Source organism: Apus apus, chromosome 8 (assembly GCF_020740795.1).
Source record: "Apus apus isolate bApuApu2 chromosome 8, bApuApu2.pri.cur, whole genome shotgun sequence".
NCBI classification, from domain to species: domain Eukaryota; kingdom Metazoa; phylum Chordata; class Aves; order Apodiformes; family Apodidae; genus Apus; species Apus apus.
Window position 1 is genome coordinate 19309430 of NC_067289.1, and position 22786 is coordinate 19332215.

A 22786-nucleotide genomic window follows, 5' to 3' on the forward strand; every position below is an offset into this window, starting at 1 on the left:
TCCCTTTCTAAACTGAAGAGACCTGGTCTTGTACCTTAGATGTGAAAGTGTGGGATGACCATCAGAATTGCTCTCAAAACATGCAACTACTCCCACTGTCCCACCCCCCAATATCTGATCCATCACATTGTAAATGCAGTTATTCCTACTGAAACCCTCAGGTAAGGAAATTCACACCACCAAGCTGTTATACACGCTTTGATGATGAAGATGAAAACATTAGAATTGTAAAATTGCTGTTAAAATTGCATTTAATATCACATTTCAGTGACTGAAATTGAATTCCAATTCTAATAGATTGGTTACAAGGAAAGAAAGTAATCATGCTGTCTCATGTATCTGAAGATGACTTAAAAGATCTTTTTCATTTCCAAACCTCATTAAACAATCAGTACACTTATGAGGCAAATCAGCTGAATGCCTGAAATCCAAATGAGTTTTAAGGTCTTCAATCTGTCCTGTCGAATATTCACAGTATTGACACAAATAAATCCCTTCAGATAAATGAGAGCTTAAATGCTTGCAATACTCCAACATACCTGAAAAGCCCTTCCCACAGTCATCACAAACATGAGGGAATATTTTGGTGTGCTCAATAGCTACGTGCCTGTTGACATTGGTATGCAGCCTGCTCCTAAAGCCACACACTTGGCAGACAAAGAAGTTTTTGCATTTGTCAAAACTGATTTTGTTTATGAGACTGTACTGCCCACGCTCCTTGTTATTGTAGCTGTCACTCAGCTCTATCAGTCGACAGGCATGTTCGTTCACCACGTGGCTGTGCAGGTCTTCTGGGTCATTTGTTTCATGCTCACAGAACTGACACAGATACTGCTCGTCACAGCTGTGCTCCTGGAAGTGCAGGTACAACTCGCTGCTGGAGGAGAACTGCATGTCACACTGCTCACACCAATAAAGGTGGTCGTTGAAGTGAGTGTCTGCTATGTGCTGACTCAGATTCTCAAATATCACTGTTTTGTAGTCGCAGTATTTACAGATGTAGGGATCCTCCTCGTGTAGTTTTACATGTTCAATGAGCTGCACTTTGCTGGAGAAGCTTTCTTTACAAACTTTGCAGACGTGAGTGTCTGCACACGTCTTATGCTTCAGGATCATGTGCTGCTTTAAATCAGAGAAGTACTTGCTATTAAAGTCACAGAGCTCACACTTGTATAAGCCACTGCTGTTGGCTCTCAGCAAAGGCCACTTCTGCTGAGCTGTGATATTCAAAGCCTGATTCTTTTCAAAAATTCTGGTTTCCAGAGGGATTTCCTCCAGGTCCTCAGCTTCTAACTTCTCAGGAGACACAGTCTGTGTTTCTATGTCGTGAACTTCTACAGCATTCACTTCTGTTGTAGAAATTTCTACAGTTTGAATATCTAGAGGTTTCTCTTCCTCTGTAGGGCTGTCACTGAATATGGGTGAATCACATAAGTCTCTGCACATTCCGTTATTAGTACCTTTATCTGCAGGAGAAATTAAGATAATAAAAGCAAAAAGTTATAAAAACCCTGCAAAAATAATAAAAACACAACATTTGTAAGTGAATTGTAGCAGCTTACAAATGTAAAAAAAAAAAAAGCAGTTCTTATTCCTCAGCCAGACTACGTTTTATGTTTAACTAACAAATAAACAAACTACAAATCCTTCATCAAAGCAAAAAAGTTACATTAAAATCCAGCAGCTGTGCTCTCCAGCTTCTCAGCACCTCAGCTGCAAACACACATTGACCTTTACCTCTGTCCTTCTTTTTAGGGTCTGTGTAGTGCAACCCCACAACGTTTGAGTGGGACCCACTCCAGTGAGAAGTCCCAGCATGCACTGGACTCCCATCATCATCTGTGTCTAAGCTCTGCACAGGACTGTGGAATCTACCTGCAAGGAGAAAAGAAGGATTTTCTTGTCATTGTCTATTCTAGCATCATCTTGACTCTTTAACCACATTTCTTATTTGCTATTTACTTATTCTAGTTGCATAAAGTAACCTTTATATACTAATCAAATTACTACCTGCATTAAAGAAAGTAACAATAAATACTTTATAAAATATTTCCATACATACAAAAGACAAAAAGCAAAATAATTCAAAAGGTGGCAACTCTGTCTTTAACACTTCAGCAAATAGTCTGTTGCTTATACTGGAAAAAACCCTAAAATCCTTAAATGAAACTTTTAATTTGAAATACACAATTAAAGCAAAAATTCTTAAACATTTCTGGACGACATATTTTAAAACACAATACTTTAAAAGGCTTCTGGGGATTTTATGGTTAATGTATTAGAGTGAAAAGAAAAGTAAAAGTAACAAAAAAACATCATCACATCTGTTCTGCTAAACTTCACATCCCGCAGTGGATGCAGTGTAGAGGCATTTTGCATTCTCTAAGTACAAGTACAGTTCAAAACAGGTGCTGGTAAATTCCATCTGAACCCTCAGATTATTTATATCAGCTAGACAACAATCTAAATATCTGCTATTAATAATTACAAATGCTGTAAAATTGAAGGATCTTTTTGTCATCATTTTTTACTTCAAAAACTGTATTTCAATTATAACACTTAAAACAACCTCCCCCCAGGCTACAGCATATCAGATCACAATGCTACTCACAAGTCACCCACTACTTATTTTATATTTATTTCTATGAATAGGAGTATGACACACTTAGTAGAGAATTGCAGGAGACCCAAAATGTAGCCTTACCTCTGCTTTCAGAAAACCTCATATCTGGCTGTTTCATAGAACAGACACTATAGCAGTGGTCAGAAAAAATACCACTGTTGTCTATGTATTTGCTGGCACCTGAAGAATCTAAAACAACAAAAAAAAGGAAAAGTTTTAATACTCCCACACTGATGTAGCTACATATGTATTTAATGTTCCCCAAAAATTCCCTTCACCAGCCACATTTTTACTTCTTGTGTTCAGGGAATTCTGTGCTGCCCTGGTAACACTGTATCAGCTCCCATCATTATCAGTGTGCTCCCACCACAGGAGCACAGGGCCCTCAGTGCTGAACACTCCCACCCCTGCTTTTACAAAATTCCTCCTTTGGTGTGTTAGCAGCATCACCTTCATTTAGTAGCTTGAGCAAGTTTCCCAATTTGCAGGAAGTACAGAACAAGGCTGTTCAGATGCACTGACTGGAAGCGGTTTAACAACACAGCACACAGAGCAGGGACTCAATATGGTTGGACTGAAGTTTCTTATCCCACCCTCTTACGTTACCATTTTTCCATGTATCAGCATGGATGTGCTACTACAAGGGACATGTGGTCCCTTCTCCTAACAAAGTAATTATGCTGAGAATAAATAAACTTACTAAAGTGTATGTAACTCAAGCTCTAGACTCACCTGAATATCGAGAAGGGTGTAGAGTCTTCCTTTTCCTCTTTTTAGGATGTTCATTCATTTTGAATAGTCTAAATTAACAGTAAAGTGCAAACCTTTTTGTGTTAGACAGACTTGTTTGTATGTAGCTTATCTTCCGTTACTTTATGAGACAACATAAACATTCTGAAAACCCACATATTAAACACAAAAGGTTTTCTCCTCCTCCCTAGTCCATTCTGTTACAGTTAACAACACATTAAATGCACAGGACTGCTCAAGTCGAGTTTCATATTCCTGCCCTGGAACAAAAGAAGGGTCACCATAAAGACAGACAGGACTGGACTCGAGGCACTTTGTCCAACCTACACAGCAATTCTCCAACACTCTGTTGCCTTTTGTCAGAGATCAGAGGCAGAGTCCCTCTGATAAAGTTTTAATGCTGAAAATATTAACAAAAGTCACGCTCTCTTACCTGAAATGCTCTTCAGTATCAGCAAGCAGAGCAGCTAAGAAGCTGATGGCTGCACAGCTTCCAAACGTAGTGAATGCATCAGCTCCAGAAGATTCTCATCTATGGAGGGACAGAATTTTAAAACACTTTAAAACTTGAGCACAAAATTAAAAAAGCCCAATCAAAATCAGATACACAAGTACTATATAGAATGAAGCTACGGAAACTGAAGCTAGAAAACAACATTAAAAGTTGAACTTTGGTTTTGAGTATAAAAATGAACAAGGTATGCATTATTATAGTGTTTATTCACTTTCTTTTTCTCAGGTTAGCTTGCTTTCACTGCACACGGCAGCTCCCAACAAGAGAAAAACACTTGGAGACAACCCCAAACACACTCATGCCGTGTACTGGCCCCGTTTTGAGCAGGCTGCAAGCGTGGGACCTGACATAACACCAGATCTTCTGAAGCCAACGCCATCCACCCCAGGTGAGGGCAGGAAAAGAAGCCCCTCATACAGTAAATGCTGATCCCGTGAGACAGATTCGTCTGGGTTAAAATTTTATTTTAAGAGGAGAATAACACGGAAAACCCCAGACTGCTCAGATGGTAACACGGCCTAGAAGCATCAAACACCCTCATGGCTTGTTCTGGCTGCGAGGGAGGACCCCGCGCAGCACCGAGAGAACGAGCTGCACCCCGGCTCACCCTTTTCCCCTCGGACCGGCCCCTGGGACACCAACTCCTGCTACTCTTCTCCAGCGGCTCCTCCCGGCGCTGCCCCTCCCGGCTGCCCGGCGCAAGGGGGGGAGGCTCAGGGAGGCCCCAAGACCCCCGGCTCCCTCCCACAGCCCGGCCGAGCCGGCCGCGGCCTGCAGCGGGGCAAGGCGGGCGGGACGGCGGCGACGGGCAGGGCCGAGGCCGCGCTCCGGCGGCGGCCAAAGGGCCCTTGCGGGAGCCGCCCGCGGGGAGCGCCGCAGCCCGGCCCGCCTCAGGCGGGGGGGGACGCGCGGCCCGGGCCGCGCCGCGGAGGCGCGAAGCGGGGCGGGCGCGGGGCCGCGCTCCAAATGGCGCCGGGGCCGCGCCCGGCGGGGCGAAGGGCCGGGGGGAGGCGGGCGCTGGCGCCGCGCGGGGCTCCCGGGGCCGCCGCTCCCGCCCGGGCCCCCGGGGCTCCCCCCCCCCCCCCGCTCACCTGCCGCCGCCGCCGCCGCCGCCGCGGGAGGAGCCGCGCCCCGCGGGGAAGGGGCGGGGCGGGGCGCGCGCCGCTGGGGCGCCCCCTGGCGGCCCGAGCTGCGGGCGGGCTCGGGGGGAGGGGCAGGAAAGGCGGGAAGAGGCGGGAAGAGGCAGGGAAGGATGGAAGGATGGGGGGGCGGGGGGAGGCTGACACCGCGGCAAGTCTCCCCTTCTCCAGTCTTCCCCGATCTAGAATCGCGAGGCACCGCCTCTTTTCGCCCGCTCCAGCCCCTGCTTACACCGCAGTGCAGAGCAGTACGTGAGAGTTGGGCACAGAGTATTTCAGACAGCGTCTTATTTGTCAAAAGAGTAAGTAATTTATTTGAAGACACAAGGGAGACCAGTACAGCCACTTCTATTTGATGACTTGAAACAGACCCTGGGATTTTGCCAAGCGTTTTGTTCACGGGCTGCTCTGTTCCAGCTCAGCCAGGCTACCTCAGTTTAAGATCAAGCTTTCACTTAGCAAAGACTCCACAGCCCTCCTGGTGTTATTCCTGAGATTAGTAAAAAATAAGTAAATCACACTCTGCTTCTGGCCTCAGTTGTAGCTGGAAGCTGAAACAGGACTTACTCTCTTTACGAACTCCTACCTTTAGCTTTTGTCCTGAACATCGGAACCACAACTTCAGGATGACCTGATTTGATTAAAGTCACATAGAAAGAGCTTCAGCTGTGATCACACAAGTTTTGATGGAAAGCAGCATTGATACAAGCAAAGGTATCCTCATGAAGACACACTGATGAGCCCTGAGAAATTACATGTGGTGAATCTGTTATCTCCTGAGCTGAACTGCCAATCAAATAAAGATCCTGGCACCCCAGTTCAGTTTGTTCTCACCTGTTCATTCCAACTAAGAAGCTGAGGTTTGGCCAGGACAGCTTGTGTTAAAGTTCTCATGAATTGGCTGCAGCCACCCCAATAGGTGGATGCCCACATATTTCTCCTTCTATTCACCAAAAAGTATTCCATGTAAATATTAAAAAATAAATAAATAATAATAAAAAAGTTACTTTCTCCAGTTCCCAGCGGAGGGCAGTAACAGCAACACGATCCATAATTTGCCAAGTGAAAAAGGAAAAAAAAAACAAAATACAACCAAACTCAAGCCCTTTCCTTTGAATTCAGTCCCACTAGGCAAGACAGAACAAGGATAACCAAGTCATTTCCACAGAAGTACAACACATCTTCTGTACCTTTTGACTGATTTCTTCTCCACACAAAGCAGCACAGCCCAACGCCACCTGTGCCAGAGAAAAAGACAAGACAAAGAAAAACACCTGAGAGAGATTCCCTCTGCAGCTGCAGTTCAGTCATGGGTATCAAGCAGCATCATCAATGCTGTACACAGGAAAGTCTAAATGAGTCTCACTTTATAAACCATCCCACGCTTGGGATGTTCAGGCAGCTCTGGGTCAGGTTTTAGTCACTCAGAACCCATTCCAACTGGAAACAGGGATATGCATCCTGTGCTTTAAATGAGCAACACAGACAGTGCTCGTCTCAATCAGTACGGATGTATCCTTACCAAAGGAAGAGCAAGGTCAACTCTTTCTTCAGTGAAAGCAGTTAGTGTAGGTCATGGCAACAACCTCTGCTGAAGGTAGATTTGTGTTTGAAAGGACATACAGGAGGTTATCTGAGATACCTCGTCTAGCACCAGTTTTCTTCAGCCTGCAAAGTTTGCAACTTACTGGGGGACAGAGATGCATAGAAGTGACCTGATTAAAAACCCTAACACCTCCCTCATCTCTCCAAGAAAGTGAAATTCTCAGCAGGAAAACTCAAACTCCTCTCTGTGAGTTTGTTAGCAACTCAAGTCCAAAGTAGATCAACACATCCACAGAAACAATTCCATTGCAGCCCCAGGCTCTTGTACTTGCTAGTAATTTCCCAACCGTGTTTCTCACACTTTCAAAATTCATATTGGATATAAAAATACAACCTAGTTTGTCAATTTATTTTTTTTTTTTTAAATATAGCTTTGGTAATGAAAATATGAAGGATGTTTTCATAAAACAAAATAACTGATTTGGCAGGGGCTTAATTACATCCAGCTGAAACTTCAAAGGCATCTACTCTCTTATCACAACTTTTACAGCCTACAGTTAAAATTAGTTACTTCTTTTGAGGACCAACAAGTACAAGAATGAATGCCACATGCATCTAGGACTTCCAATCCATAAATAAGGCAAATTCTATTTCTGTGCTCCCCCTCCCCAATTTCTCTCCTTTCCTTTGGCCTTTTTCAAGAGCAGAGCTGCAACACCAAGTGATCAAGACTAAAGATTCCTTAAATTCTCAGTTCAGGATTCACAAGCATACCAACCATATTATTTTAATTTAGTTGTTAGTATATACATTAACACTCAAAAGTGGAATAAAAACCAAAGTGTTTTTTTTAATAAACAGCATATGATACAGACAGCAAAGATAAATAAAAAGTAGACTTTATACAGTTTCCCATGAACATGAACTACAATAGTATCATAGGCCAAACTTGTGTTGCTTGAAAGGGGGAGAGGGGAAAGGGTTGTGGAGTGGGTTTTGTTGTTGTTTTCTTTAATATAAAAAAAAAAAAGAGTACTGCAAGACTGTTCTCAGTATGACAACACATGCATCTTGCTGCATCTTAAATAGGGTTTTTTTGGCCCAGTATTACTAAAAATGTCTTGCATTCTAACTACTTTACCACAGGATCTTTATTACAGAATGACATACACACAGCAACATCCCCCCACCCCCCAGTAGTGGTTATTTCAAAGATAATTGTCTCATTTTAAAAAGCTATTTCAAGCACTGCTGGGTGCTCCAACTCTCCTTTTGACAGAGAGGAGTAAAGACAAAAGGCAAGGCTTTTCTCAGAGCTGCCCAATGCAAGGACATCAGGCAATGAACCCAAAGAACTTCCATATAAACATTAAGCAAAACAAAAAAACAACAAACAAAAGAACTTTTACTATGGACTCTTCTTTCTTGGGCAGGCTCTAAACTCAATTAGACAATGTTCTGGGCAACCTGTTCTAGCTGACCCTGCTTTGAACAGGGTGGCTGGACTTGACGATCTCCAGAGGTCTCTGACAACTTCAGCCTTTTTGTGCGATTCTGGGAAAAGTTCTTGCAATTATGGTGCCAGTTGCAATGACAACAATATGTCCCAAATTTTAAGCCTAAGAATCCAGGACATCAGACTGCAGCCATTTATATACACTAAATCCTTTTCTACACCAGAGAAGTAGATTTCAATAGTATATGTGGATATTCACAGTTAAGAGCTTGCAGAGGTACAAGCAGAGAGGGGAAAGGATGATATTCCCAGATGATCAGTTCCACATTTATCTTCACAAGAGAAGAATTTGGATCACAGCAGCTGGAAGAGAAAGATTGATCTCTTTCTCCCTTCCTTTTCTTTCCCCTGCCCCAAATGAAACAAAACTTTGGATAGCAGTTGAAAATTCAGAATACAGAACACTTAAAGCCTGGAAATAGATTAAGAGTATTTAAACCAAAGAAATAAAGCAGAATGAGATTGCACCTATGAATATCTGTGTTTGGCTCTTCAGGGTTAACCAAGTTACAACAGACACAAGATTCTTAGAAGAAAGAACTTCTGCTTGAATTAGGCTATTTCAAGAGTAAATTAAGTCAAGTTTAACTGTGTTTAATTTTATTACTCTAATAGGATCCTAGCAAAACTGATGCAGTTAGACTGAACTAAATGGTGCCTAAACCAGTTTATAGCTGGGAACTGGCATCAGAAGAGTCAAGAAAACATACTGTATTTTTTGCCTTCTTTATGCCTCAGGAACATTGCATCTGACAGTAAGGACACTTAAGCTGAAGACACATTGATACAAACCAATAGGAATGCTATCTTTAAAGTACAGGCAGAGCATTGCTTCAACTGATCTTCTCTTACAAATATTTTATGCTGCTGCTCTTACGCCATGGACACGTCCCTTTTTGGGGAAGAGGGGTGTTGGAGAAGAAAGTGAAAAATATAGGGACAGAGATCCACCTCTGGCTTTGGGTCAGGAATGATAACAGAGTAAGGCCTCATACATTTGAAAGTCTAACCCATATAGTTCTGAAGTCAAGAACAGATGAAGAACAACTGCTTTTCCTGCGTGCAGGTTCAACATGTCATTATACTATAAAAGAGCAGGGAGAGGAAACATTTAAGCTGGCATGCAATAAAAATCTTGGAAGTCTCAAGAATTAAAGTAACTATAGGCAAAATTACAGTAGTTATGAATTGGAGAGCTGAAAAGGCTAGTTAATAAAGGCTGTTTCAAAGTAAAATTGTGAAGTTTTAAATTGGGCTGCTAGTAAACATGCCTCCATTTAGAGAGCACCTTTCATACCAAGCCATATGAATAAGTAATCTGTGACTTTAACATATAATCTACTTTTGATTTCATCTGCTGTTGTGAACCCAGAGTGGTTCTGATGAAGTCCGTGTTACATCAGCATAAAGAGGAATCAGAATTTCCCAAAGCCCAGAGCACCTAGAGATTTGGTTCACATATACAGATAGAGAACTTCTATATCCAGTTTCCAGTTGGCTTCCCTTCATTTAAACAGATGTAAAACTCACACACACACCCAGAAAACCCAAACCAACTACAGGATTGGTGACCTACACACGATTTTGGACAGATAGAGCCTTACCTAAACTGAGACAACTTTCAGCACAAAGAAAAAAAAAAAGATAAAAAGATACAAATTCATTATTTGTATGGAACATGTATTGCAAAACGAAGTTGGGATTCAACAATCTGCAACAACATCCACAGCTATATAGTATTTAAAAAACAACCAAAACAACCAACAAAACCAAACAAGTGTGGTTCTTTTCTTCCATTCAAGTAAAACTAAAACAAGAGAAAGAACAATGGAAGTTTAAAAAAAATAAATCTTAGAAGCAGCAAGATACAATTCTTTCTGTAATACCACACCATTTTCATTAACTTGAAGCATTTTAAAGATGTCAAAATCATCAACAAAACAGTAATTTCAAGTGGCTTTTTTTGATAATTGTTTTTCAAATGGGTCCAGCCCAGGTCTGCAACCTGTACAGACATGCAAAACAGGAGGAACTGACACTTATTACTAAGAACAGACATTAGAACATGCCAGTTATAAAATGACAAAGCAAAGAAAATATCTTCAAATTGTCAAAAACACAGGCTACTGACCACTAAAGGGCATTTAGTATTTTACATTAAAAGTGAAGTTGGAAAAAACCATAACCAACCCTCTACACCACCAGTTAACACATACCAAGTTCTCTACAAGCTTGGTGATTTCTATATTGCCCTTACTAGGCAGGCTTGGATCTCCTCCACAAGATGCCAAACTTCTAACAATTTTGGTTTCCTTTAAATGCTTTCTATTATTTTAGAAGTTATACTTAAAGTCCATTTCACCTATGAAAAACGACTAATGCACCCTTTCAGGACAGAAAAGTGTGCATTTATAGGTCAGTACAGGTGCTTTTTATGCTATCTTTAGGAAAGCAAAGAATATATTTTTAAGACAAGCTAAATCAGCAGCAGCCTGTTCTGTCATTAAATCAAACATAGCTTCACAGTTGAAAAAGTGACTGGTTTTTAAATTTGCATTTCACTAAATCACCATTTCCTAATGCTCTGTAATAAAACATGTGGCCCCATCCTGGGCTCCTTGCTCTGGCTGTCCTACTACAAAGTTCTGCAGGAGCAAGGTGTTCAGATACAGTTCAAGCTCAAAATAAGCTACTTAGTGTTTTATGTAGCTGATTCTCAGAATAAAGGGAACATTTTCAAATCTGCATGAAGTGGAAATAGTTCAAAAATGAAAATCCAAATTCCAAGCAATCTCTGTAACAAAGTCTAAAGCTCAGTTACAGGTGCTTTCAGTCTGTAAGCAGATCATCTAACACTGAGAACAGGCGACATCCTCTCATTTACACCAATGTAAGTGAACAGAACCTCCACTATCTTCAGTGAAGTTACATCAGCACAAAACTGGCATAATACAGTAAGGTAATTAGGGCTGAACACTTTGAAGCTTAAAAAAGGATTTCCTTTTTTTATTTTCTCCTGAAACACTGGCAGAATGTTTTCCAAATGCCCATCCTGGTTATGGTAAGAACAACTGCTAAAGCCCATCAGCTTCTCCCAAGTTGGTGTTTTGTTTTAGTATTTAAAGGCTACAATTATCCCAAATCACATTGTGTCTGTATCACTATGAAGTTGCTTTTCTTTTACTATTTGATGTTCTTAACTCCTACAGCCTGTGCACAGCATGTAGTTGCATGACTTTTGGAAACAGAGCCTGGGTTCTCTGTGCAAAAAAGGGTGCAGAACATGGAATACTTGATCTGAAAGACATTTCTATTTACAGAAGTAAATGCCTACGAAAGGGCAAATTACAAAAGAAGTTGGGCTCATAACATCCAATAAATTTGAGTTGATCTTTTCATCCAGGCTAGAAAAGGCTGACCATCTCTTAGATAAATGAGGTAAAGCATTGTTTCAATACCAGATAAATAAGGATAATATAGCACCTAATGTGGCATTTGTACAGGTTTTACTCAGTTAAATTAAGAGTTACAGCCAACAGGGTTTCAGATTTGTGAACCAAATTTAAACTGAAACTAAGCCATGTGTAAAAGAGCTAAACCATTAGAGTGTGTTGACTGCAAAGTAATATATACAAGGGTAATTTTGCTCTAGAAAGTATGACCAAGGTTAGCAGGAGTCAAAATATTCTTATGAACAGAAAGGAATATGTAACAGTCAAAAAACAGAGTAATGAGAAGTCTATTGGACTATTCCAAAATATTTAGTAGAAGGAAATAACACTTCACATTCCCCCCATACTATTATTGGAACTTCTGTAGTTTTCACAAAAACAGGTTTCCTCCCACAACATCAAGTATCCACATATGCAGTGATCAACTGCAGGATCTTGACTATGAAAGCGTCTTGGAAAACCAAGTCTTGGCTTTACAATCCCCGAAGTCTTTCATAATGTAACTGATTGCACATTTTTAGTATATTACAGTTTGCTCAATGAAGCCAACCACTCATTGCCTCATCAGTACAGCCTGCACAAAGTACAGTTTATTTATATACTTATATTCTAATCTAAAACCAGCTGTCAACATATTTTATATTACATGTGGTATTGCACTTTGAGTGGCACCTTGGCACGTGTTTGCAAGTGAACGAGCTGAACCTCCAAAAGCCCCAGACCTTTGGAATTCACTCCAAGTGCTGCCAATCTAGCAAGTTTAAAATGTCAGGGTGAACACGACCCTCAGAATCATGGGCTTCACTAATTCAAAAACCTGTTTAATAATTAGAAAAACAGTCCTACCTGAAGTTGTGCATAAGGGCAATCTGAAATCCTCGGTACTTTGAACAGTTTCAAGAAGTGGTGCCAATTTAATCAATTGCACATGTTGGAATTGTGTAAGAGGACAACAACTAGATTTACAAATACATATTACACACAAGCACACACAAAACAGACAAAGCTATAAAACGTTTGGTAACTCTGCATGCTTTGAGCTAGCCAGCACATCTGCTGTATGTTGAACTGCTTATTATTGATCATATTGAAAATCTAAATTGCTATTTCTGATTCTTCTGTTACTGGATTAAACAACCACTTCCAAGGGAGGAAGAAAGAGGAGAAACGGTGGACCCAAAGATTGAGGGTTTAAATGAAGGTTCCTTGAATAGCCAGCATATCACTTCAGAAACGTGAAGAGTGATGCCCAAAAAATTTTGAAGAAACTTAGGCCAAGTTCACCTCTGGCATTAGTGAGTCTGTCTCCCACTACTTCAATGGTACTTGTGTCCTCTTTCACCAGGGTTGAATTTGGTCCTAGGAGTATATCTGGTCACCTGCAGTGACATTAATGGAAACGGGAGTCTTGGACAGATAGAACTGGGCTGCAAAATTAAGAGTGAATATTGGACAAATCATGTAAATAAAGAATATATATTAATAATAGTTCCTATTATATAAATAGCCTTTATAAAAAAATAATCTTTCAATAATTTTAATAACTCACCTTTCTTTAGGTTCTGGAAAACATGTATGAAAAAAATCTATTCAGTTCAAGTTAGATTAAAGCAAACCTAGTATGAACACTACAACACTCTGTTGCACTATACCCAATTCTGACCATTCAATTTCCAGGTTAGTCAGTTTTTGGGGATGATAGGGAGTTTCTTTGTGAAGGTATGAATTGCACCCCTAGAAATACTGAGCAGAAGAAACACCATACTGAATGGGCCTATTTCCTACTGCTTTCAAAAACTGTGCAGATGACAGACCCAGAAATCAAAGGGTCATCTCAACCCAGTAAATGTTCATGCCTCTGAGCACATTTAAAAGGCACTGTCCTCTCACTATTGTTTTTAGATCTTTGAGCTTAATAAAACCTCTCTCCCTTCAAACTATGCTGCATTTAAATGTTCACTATCCCTTGAATTTTCTTCCCACTCTACTCAATCCAGCATAGTCCCTACTGCTGTACCAGACCTAAGGTAATATGTGATGGACTCTATGTTCATGCTAGCACTATTTTCTTTCTCCTTCTAATGTATCCTACCAAATGGAAAAAGGAAACACTCTTCCAAGTCTACCTTTTCGGGCTTAAGGCATAACATGAAGTCACACATCATACTAAAGCTTAATTTTTGAAGTGTACAATTTTAGTGCTATCTGAAACCCTGTTTTACATTATTTTTTGACAGTTGTCTGAAGAGTTCATCTCTTTCCTTGCCATAAATGCTAATGTTGTTCGTGGTTTGTGCAATTCCTATGCAACCAGTCTTTGCTGCTAAGGGGTATTAACAGTGCAGTTCCCACAAAGCGGGCCATCAGTTCTTGTGTTCTTTGCTTTCATTTCAGTTCAAAGCATGCTGCTTTATTGTGTGGAAGATCCAGTCCATTTTTGTTGTCCAGCCACCATGGTGAGCATCATTCATTTGCTTCATGAAGTACTCAAGAGCTTCCTGCTCACTTTTGTCCAATGCAAGGGTCTTTCGGATGTACGCGATATCGTCGAAGGACTGCAGCTCTGGCATTCCTGAGCCAAGCATCATGGAGAAAAGATTTATGAAGAGATTGGCATGCTGCCGAATTGCTAGATAGGCCTTATAACACATCTCCTGAAACCTGGAAGAGACAAAACCCAACAAACTCAGTGTATTTCCCCATTAGATGCTTCAGTAACTGGACATGAAAAAAAAATGGAGACTGTCTTAACCTACTAAGAACACCATAACGTTGCTGAGTAAACATCCTCCTCTTCCTACTTAGGTTAGCTTCATTTGTCAGAATTAGTAGTGGTCAGACTAACACAACAGCCAAACTGAAGACAGGCTTTCTGGCCTTAAACTTCATCTGCAATTCATGCAGGTGTTCCACACGTCTATGGGAGTTGACCAAGCCGTTTCAGTCCTTGCTACTGGGATGCAGGCTTCAGAGCACATGTCAGGATAAACTGCTGCAAACTGCACTTCCCCAGTTGTCCTCAGAGTGTGCACTTCTCTCCTGTAGTTTTATGAGGGCAGCAGCTACTGCTCTTTAAATACTCTGGAGAATGCACTGGAGACAGGAGCATTGGCTACACCCCACCATTGGGTGAGAAATACTGGTTTATGCTGAAATCACTAATTTAAGTCGGGTTAAGAAAATAAATATGCAAAAGCCCTCACTGCAGCATTCAGAGAGGCACTGTAACTTAAAATCCATCTCCCCTTCCTCACAACATAATGAAATTAAGATTAAAATTGAAACCTCTCAAAGATTTGACCTCTAGAAATACAGATAAATAGGAAAGGCTACAGCAACAACGTTTATTATTTTCAATTTCTCCTTTCTTATCAGGTCCTGCAGAATGTCACAAACAACACAAGCCAGCGGAAGAGCTGGTAGCACAGCAGCTAAATGAGAAAGTACTGCTGAGTAACCAACAAGGCTCAGATGTGCACCACACCTGAAATTTAAGAACTATCCATTTTTGCAGCTATGCAATCCTGAGAGGATTGCAAGTGTTAAATAAAAAAGTAACCAGATATTTTTTTAAAAAAAATCTTCAGTCACATGTACGCTGACCCTAAACAGGTTTCACAAACCAAAAGCCACGTAAGCACAAAGATCACCGTGTTACAAGTAGATGGCTGATCTTCAATTAAAGAACTGGCACATACTCACTGCTATCCCATTAAATATACTATTTTTCAGTTTAAAAACCTAATTATTAAAAGGTCACCAGTAGTAAAGTGCATTTTAGGTACAAAATACCCTGGAAGATGAAAGCTTCAAAAAAGGCTCACCTTTCAAACTCTCTTGTTTTGGTACATTCTTGGGCTCCTTTACTTATCACTATCAAAAAGTCTTGTGTTAAGACAAATGGCACACGCTCTCTTTTATAACCAAATTTTTTCTTCTTGTGGTCAAGGAAGTGTCCAAAGTCAATGTGAAACAGCTTGGAAAGACAGAAAAGTATTTAAAGGCAAGCAATTCCTTGTGGAAATAATGTCATGGTAAAATTGATCAGTTAAGATGGATTTTTTTAGAAAACAAACTCATAGCAAAGTGAGAGATGACATTAGGCTATGTTTTTAGAAAAATGTATCTTACTTGTCCATCATCTTTGACCATGATGTTACTATTGTGGCGATCACCAATGCCCAGTATAAATGTAGCAACACAGTAGCCAGCACAAGAACGTGTAAACAAGTCAATAGCTGCATCATACCTAGCGAAGACAAACAAAGGAGACATTTTCCTAAAGATATTCTAATAAAAAAGATTTTTTTTTTCCCCCTCCCCAGAAAGGAAGAGTCAATTTCTATCTTTTCTCAATGCAGCAGAGTTCCTTTATCAAAGTAAGGGAGAAACTCAGGATACTCTGAAAACAAAGTACTTACAATTAGATGATGGAACAGTAAACTAGCTGTTAAAGTGACTGTCCCTCTTCTGAAGACCAGCAGTATTCACTTTGATGAGCTACTGTTAAAATACAGATTTATCTGTACTTACAGGCTTTATCTTCATAGTTCTACCTCCAAGTTATGCTTTACTGCTGAGAAGTCACACAACCATCTAAACTCCCTAAAAGAGCTACCAGCAGGAAAAATAGACAAAAGAGGGCCGGGGGGAAAAAACCAAAACCACCACCTAAACCAGATGGACATAATTTCCCACTTGACAGACTTTAGGTCTCTTGCAAGTCTCCACCAGAAACAGCACATAACAAGAAAAACAAGCAACAGGAAATCTCACATTTCTCCTTTGTTCTTATCCTTGAGCCACTGATGCAATGTATGGCTGTTGAACTGCAACGCTCCTTTTAAGCCTCCTTTACACTGGATCTGCATGATTGTATGAGAGCTCCTCACCACCTCAATGAGCCCCACACAATCACCAATGGACAAACAACCATAAGGCAACATCCTGAAAGACAAAGCAATTTTGATTTTTACAGAGTTAAGTTTTAAGACAGCAAGCAACAGGCATGTTTGATAACCCTTATCAGATAAGTGTAATCTGTTACTTAAAGATATGAAAATCTTATGGAAAAAACATACTAGATAATAGTACAGTAATGTGCCAGCCACTGTACCCACCAGTGTGCTCTTCAGTTTTACATTAGGAAAAAATGTTAAAGCAAAATTCTATTACCTTATTCTATTAACATGGGAAGCCTTGGGGAATGCAGTGGAAAAACCCTTAAAAAGGCATTCAGCATGACTTAATGAGATCTATTCAATTACATTCAAAGTGCTACAGACAGATTCTAAGCATTCAGAAAACAAATGCTAGGATTTCATATATTACTGTAAACAAGCAGAAGGTACCACTTTGTATTTAAAACCAGCATGAGACCTTCAAAATGAGTTTCCAAGTACTACATGAACATATTGCAAAATTGTAACTGGACTCTACAGTCAGCAACATCACAATTTTTCCAGACATTAATGGACTAACTGTAAACTGATGTTAATTCATGGATGCTTTAAAGGGCATCATACATCACTTTTTGGTAGTCTGTAACTGAAACTCAAAGGATAATTTTTCTCTTTACAAGTAGAAGAAATTAATTCCTCTGCCTCTCTTTTCTTTCACAGGTCTCTTCCTCACCCTCACCCAAAGTCTCTATTTCTTCTGTTGGGTCTAAACATTTTATCTGAGACAACAAAGTCTTTTATTCAAAGACTGAAAGCAACATGGCCATTGCCATGTTTGATTTAGGAGAGAGCATCATGTACCTAAAAGCAGCCCTTTCCTCTCCTGAAGTTTCCTTTTTGAATGGAAAGTGTTACAGAGTGTGACAGCCTTCTAGGAACACTGAAGTACAAAAAAATGTATTGTGTGTGATGCCATGGTAAAAAACCCAGAGAAAACAAGCTAGCATGGCTTTGTGTAAGGCTTCAGACTCTATGGAATACCACAGCAACATGGAGCCAGTGGCAGAGCTGACTGCTGGCGCTGCTGGGAGGTGGGCTTCTCCACTCTGGACTAACAGTACTTAATCTGCAGGTACTAAAAGGATATTTATATGTGTCTATCTACACTCGCATTTTCAGGTAAGTCTGATTTGGAGTTCAAACTAAAACAGCAAGGCCCACATGTTCTCTTCCAGCTGTGGCATAAACTTTGGACCATTAGACCTTCTGTACCACAGAGTTTAGAAGCCTTAGTGAGATACATCGCAATTTCTAGATCCTCAAAAGATGTTTTTTGTCCACTTGTGTAACTAGTCTGATCAACATTCAGAGTCCATCCAGCTGCCTCATCTTGCATGCTCATTTCTGTCTTTCAGTATAGCAGACTGACAGCTGGGAGTTTTTAATTAGTTTTTTTTTTTTTTAATCAGGGTGTCACTTCCACCATACCTACTCAACTTCTCTTCTCCAAGCTGCATCTTTAAGAATAGTGGCAAGTGCTGGGAGAAGATGTGCTTTTGCAGAGCATGGCTGGCTGCTCTTCAAGACATGAGCATTGTGAACTCTGCAAACTATTCTTGGACAAAGCTGTAGTTCTGTTACTCATTATGGTATTAGAGACAGAACAGCTGCCCAGATGCATGAGAGATGATGTAGCTCAATAGGTCTTTTCATCAAGATGATGAGGAAATGAGAACTAGGGGTGCAAAGAACATTCTTGGTTTGACAGGGCAGAGGCAGCTCTGTTACGCCACCACCTAAAAATCCACCACACAGCAAACATGTATATGGAAGTGTAACCTGTCTAGCATCAGTTTTCCAGAAGCAGAAGAGTCTACCCTGAGTGGCACTCTGCAGAAGCTACTGTACCCACAGACGATTTAGAGGTGGAGAAGCTGACTGGGTAATACCTGCTGCATGTACTGGAATGAAGATACCAACACAGAGTCATAGCTCAACAGGGCTGCACGTGTGGCAACCTGTTCAAAGCAAATCCCACAGACACCATCAGTGGGCCAGTGTGGCCAGTGTATTTGCTCTTGTAGCCATTCCTGGCTTGTAGATTCCTCATACCCACTTGAAACTTAAATATCGTTTCAAATACAGTCTTATCTTTACAGAATCCAATAGTGTAGCTAACTGAAGATTTAAGAAATAATTTTAAAATTGCTCTAACATGTACTAACATGCCTATTTATAGCATTTCCTTTATCACCCTGCAGACAACAGAAGCAACCTCTGGTAACAAGGCAATGCAAACCCCATTAAGAACAGTATTGCTTGAGAATGACCTCCCACGCTTACCGAAGATCAAGACCCTGATTTTGCCAGATGTTTTCCATAATTCTAATAATCTGAAGTGTCAGCATGTCCTGACGCAAGTCTGGAATAGTCAAATACACAGAGATTGCAGATTTTGAAACACTGTTACATCTTATTTTACTTTTCCCCCAAAAAGTATGTCTAAAGGAAATGAGGCTTGCATAGTTTAGTGTAGGTTTTTGTTTAGAGAAACGCAGATTTTAAAATAATGGAGAATTAATATATAAAATTTGTGGAGGTGATTTCAAAGCTGTTTAGAAGTATACACTCAAACCATGACAATGGAATTACAGATTACACATCTGTAATGTTCAAGTAAAAAAAGTGAAATATTAAATAATACACTAAAACTCAACAGATTGAGCATCTTGGAACATACAAAATTTGTACGACTGGGACAAATACTTATTTGTGGATACTTAGTTCTTCTGGAAAAGAAAACTGCTTTGTCCAGATGAGTTTATTGTTTTAAATTGTTTGGGGTTTTTTGTTTGTTTGTTTTGGTGGGTTTTTTTTGTTATTTCAATGTGTATGTTATATGCTTAGGAAAAATACTAAACAGTAGGTTAGAAAAATAAAGAGATTACAGCTATTTTTCCTTACCATCTCCATTTTTAAAGATTATTTCATTGTTCTGAAATAACAATTCAGACATAATATCTGGGTTTTCCCAGTTCAACCACAAGGGCCTTTTTGCAGAGGACATTATCCTGCATTCCTCAAGCCTATAATAAAAGAGATAAAATTTCTATGAAATAGGCACATATTGATTCTCATACCACATTTCTGTAATACTATTAAGTTCTCCCTGTTTTTTCAAGCTTTTTCAGCTTGTATCAAATTAAATATGCATGGGGAACCAACATTCAACCACTTATTTTTAGCTTCAAAGTTAAATTGGTAAGTGCAATGTTAACCATTTGCTAAGCCCAACGGATCAGTTGGCTATACTGCAAATTTTCCTTCAGCAGAGTGTGTTGCTTAGAAATGGAAAAAGGACTGCAGATTGGCTAATATCTACTCTGTGTACATTTCCTTATAAATGGAAAAGCTCCCATCACCTTAAAGGACCAGATACCTGTCAAGTTGCTCCCTAATTCACCACACAATTAGATTGAAACTACTTCAAAAACTCTGAATTACTCTGCTACAAATTTTATCCAGCTACCTTGGACAGTACTTACATTTAGTATGTTAGCATTCAACCTTAACAGTGTTAATGTCAACATTACTAAGCATTTAAGTATCTAGATACATTTCAAAATGGAAAACAATACCGAAGATTTCCCAGTTGATGTGCAGGATTAAGAGGAGAGATAAAACCTTGCAAAGCATCCATAAAATCTGGCCGTTTCATTTGTTCAACAAGAAACTTCATCTGTACCTGATAATAAAATCACATTCAAGTTTTCAGAACACCAGTTACACAAAAGTGAAGGTAAGTATTGGGTTTTAGTTTTGAATTTAAAGCATGGTTTTGTACAGTTCCAACATATGCAACTCTGCTTAGCCACATATTACATCAGCTGAAACCTTTAATTTTAGTTCTGTTGCCTTAAGAGGCAGACAGTGGCAACACACAAAGTATTACAGCTTCTAGGATAACACACTATCTACTGAACTCAGCATTAATACTTTTCTAGTTAATGAAATAAAGCACAGTTCTGTAACTCCTGAGACTCAACAGGAATAGTTTGATATATGGACAGCTTAAAATACCTTCTGGGTCTCATCTTTTTTTTCCTGCTTGAGAATATCTGTGAGGTTAATCAACTTCTCCATAGCTTCCACCTGCCTGCTCAGATGCTTTAGGTACATTCCACATGCTCGACAGTAGGACTCCAGAAGCAAACCAAACCTCTGACTTACAGTTTTATTGTGCATTTCAGACCTACACAGAGAGAAAGAACAGTTATAGCTGAAAGACAAGACCATTCAAATTCCAGAGCAAAGCTAACCTGTTTCATTTACTCTTTGTCTCACAGCCAGTCCCAGGCTGTGCTCCCTCTAATTTCTTTGTTCTTATCTACTCAGTTCTCACACAGTCCTAAAAATACATTTTCTCAAACAAGTTAACCAGGCAACATATTCCATTATCCTTGATGATTACCAAAGGTAGTAGAAAATGGAAAGCACAACAAAGATTCCTTGCTTCTACTTCTGTGTCTGATCACACTATCTTAGAACAGCGTTTCTAGGTGAGACCTAGCTACAATCCAGGATGCTGCAGGTTGATTTATGCTCAGCCTTCTCAACACCAGGAACTACAAAAGCCCATGTTATACATAGGGAAGAACACTGAGATACTTTGGATATCAAGTTCTAAAAAGTCTTTAATGAGCAAGTATCAACAGTTATTTTTCAAAGCCTTATCGCTCAACTTGGGTGGCCTCAACCATTTCTAAAACTTTCTGGAAAAAACTAGTTGGGGGATCTGGCATACAAAAATGAAGTTCAAACAGCAGAAAAATGTCCAAGTTCTAAACAGCTAAAAACATGGGAGGCTTCCAGCAATCTTAAGACTACTATGCTTTTAGAATAATCATCATTAGATAAAGAAGTACAAGACCAAGTATTATTGACTAGCTTTTGAAACTGTAAGAGGTGACTCCTGTTACCAAACTATGCATTCAAACTCTTTAACCAATGTAAACTTTAAGTGGTAATATTTATCCTAAAAAAGAACATTTAGTATGCCAAGCCTCTAGAACAACTGATTGTTTACAACTAATAGGAATCCCACCAACCCTTACCATGATACTAAGCTTACTTTAAATGCCAAAAGAAGAAGTGTCCTATCCTTTGATTGGTCAGTGCCTTCTTGAGTAAAAACCTCACAAGCTGATTATCTAAATACTGTTCATATTTGAGAACCTAGTTAAGGAAAAAGAAAACAAAAAGTATCAGCTGCAGTTATTATTTCTGTAAACAACAAAGAGATTAAAGACAATTAAATAAAAAGCAATCTATGTTTTACATGAGATTTTGTAAAACAATGATCTGGTATTAATACTTGCACATGCTAGGATTTGAGCAGTATCTGCTAACAGTGCATTAGCTGCCTCTATTTCACAAACTCACCATCTGATGCTTCCTTTACAGTTACCAAATATTTTAGTCTCAACTTGCTCAAAATTTGAAGAACATGCTTCTGCTCATACTTTCCCATATGTTAAGAGAGCTGAAATAGCTGCCTATTCCAGTTGGTAGAATATTCTGCATCTCTACAGATTTTTGGTATTTCAAATCAACAAGCGAAACCACAAGCACTACAGACAATGAACTACATTTCATCTCCCACTAAACAATCTGCAATGCAAACATACTTTTGATTACCTCTTTTTCACATAATCTTCATTTTGTTATATTTTAAGCCTCTATGATCATTAAATATACACAAGACATCAAGTGTATCAAAATGTTACATACCTGTACTAGCTGGATTAAGTACTGAGACAGTTTGTCATCTGTCAAGGACTTCTCTAGACACCGGACTGCAAAAGCTCGCACCATTGGATCTGGATAATTACAGTCCAAAAGCTCCATTGCTTGCTCTGGTTTGATTGAAGGCCAATCTTTTACCAAACAGTACATCTGTGGACAAGAAGTCCAAGCACATTACATGTTTGCATAGATTAGAAAGTAGTTATAACACACAGCCATTAGGAAATATCATCAGACAAACTGCTTCTGAGTAGAAGCTGTTCACTTACTAGTCTTCTCTAATTAACAATTTTGTTTTAGTTGCCAGCTGGCTTTGTTATTTTATCCACTATATAAAGAATGAAAACAAAATTTCACATTTAACTGTAATTGACAAATGAGTAACATAACAAGGATTCAAGTAATGCCCCTGAGAGGAAATACTAAGACTCAAAACGAGCTAAAGAACTATGGACCAGACTGACCAGCCAGTATAGTGGCAACTTCAACCTTTACTTTCAATGTGCCATGCACACACAACATCTTTTTAACTTCCAGCAGT

At 39.6% G+C, this 22786-nt stretch overlaps 2 protein-coding genes across 5 annotated transcripts in view; both read right to left on the reverse strand.

The window, feature by feature from the left end:
• Positions 1-233: 233 nt before the first annotated feature.
• Positions 234-5019, reverse strand: ZNF639 (zinc finger protein 639). 2 transcript variants are annotated; one of them, XM_051626725.1, is made up of 6 exons: positions 4979-5019; positions 3807-3905; positions 3356-3423; positions 2705-2812; positions 1738-1875; positions 234-1466 (listed from the first exon to the last, which is right to left on the reverse strand). In XM_051626725.1, exons 3-6 carry the CDS (start codon positions 3411-3413, stop codon positions 322-324), a joined length of 1449 nt encoding a protein of 482 aa, XP_051482685.1. In that variant the 5' UTR covers positions 3414-3423; positions 3807-3905; positions 4979-5019; the 3' UTR covers positions 234-321. The 2 variants fall into 2 exon arrangements, with proteins under 2 accessions (XP_051482685.1, XP_051482684.1); XM_051626724.1 differs by lacking the exon at positions 4979-5019 and adding an exon at positions 4495-4972.
• A 2306-nt stretch (positions 5020-7325) lies between these two features.
• The window catches only part of PIK3CA (phosphatidylinositol-4,5-bisphosphate 3-kinase catalytic subunit alpha), a 43388-nt gene continuing 27927 nt past the window's right edge, over positions 7326-22786 (reverse strand). For 2 of the 3 annotated variants that reach the window (XM_051626193.1, XM_051626194.1), the window contains exons 12-21: positions 22231-22395; positions 21572-21675; positions 20521-20692; positions 20079-20185; positions 19405-19526; positions 18784-18862; positions 16316-16486; positions 15671-15788; positions 15364-15515; positions 7326-14200 (exon numbers count right to left, since the gene is read on the reverse strand). In XM_051626193.1, coding sequence (XP_051482153.1) covers positions 13930-14200; positions 15364-15515; positions 15671-15788; positions 16316-16486; positions 18784-18862; positions 19405-19526; positions 20079-20185; positions 20521-20692; positions 21572-21675; positions 22231-22395 — 1461 coding nt within the window. In that variant the 3' untranslated portion in view covers positions 7326-13929. The remainder of the gene's footprint in view (positions 14201-15363; positions 15516-15670; positions 15789-16315; positions 16487-18783; positions 18863-19404; positions 19527-20078; positions 20186-20520; positions 20693-21571; positions 21676-22230; positions 22396-22786) is intronic. The other variant, XR_007890171.1, reaches the window with a different exon arrangement.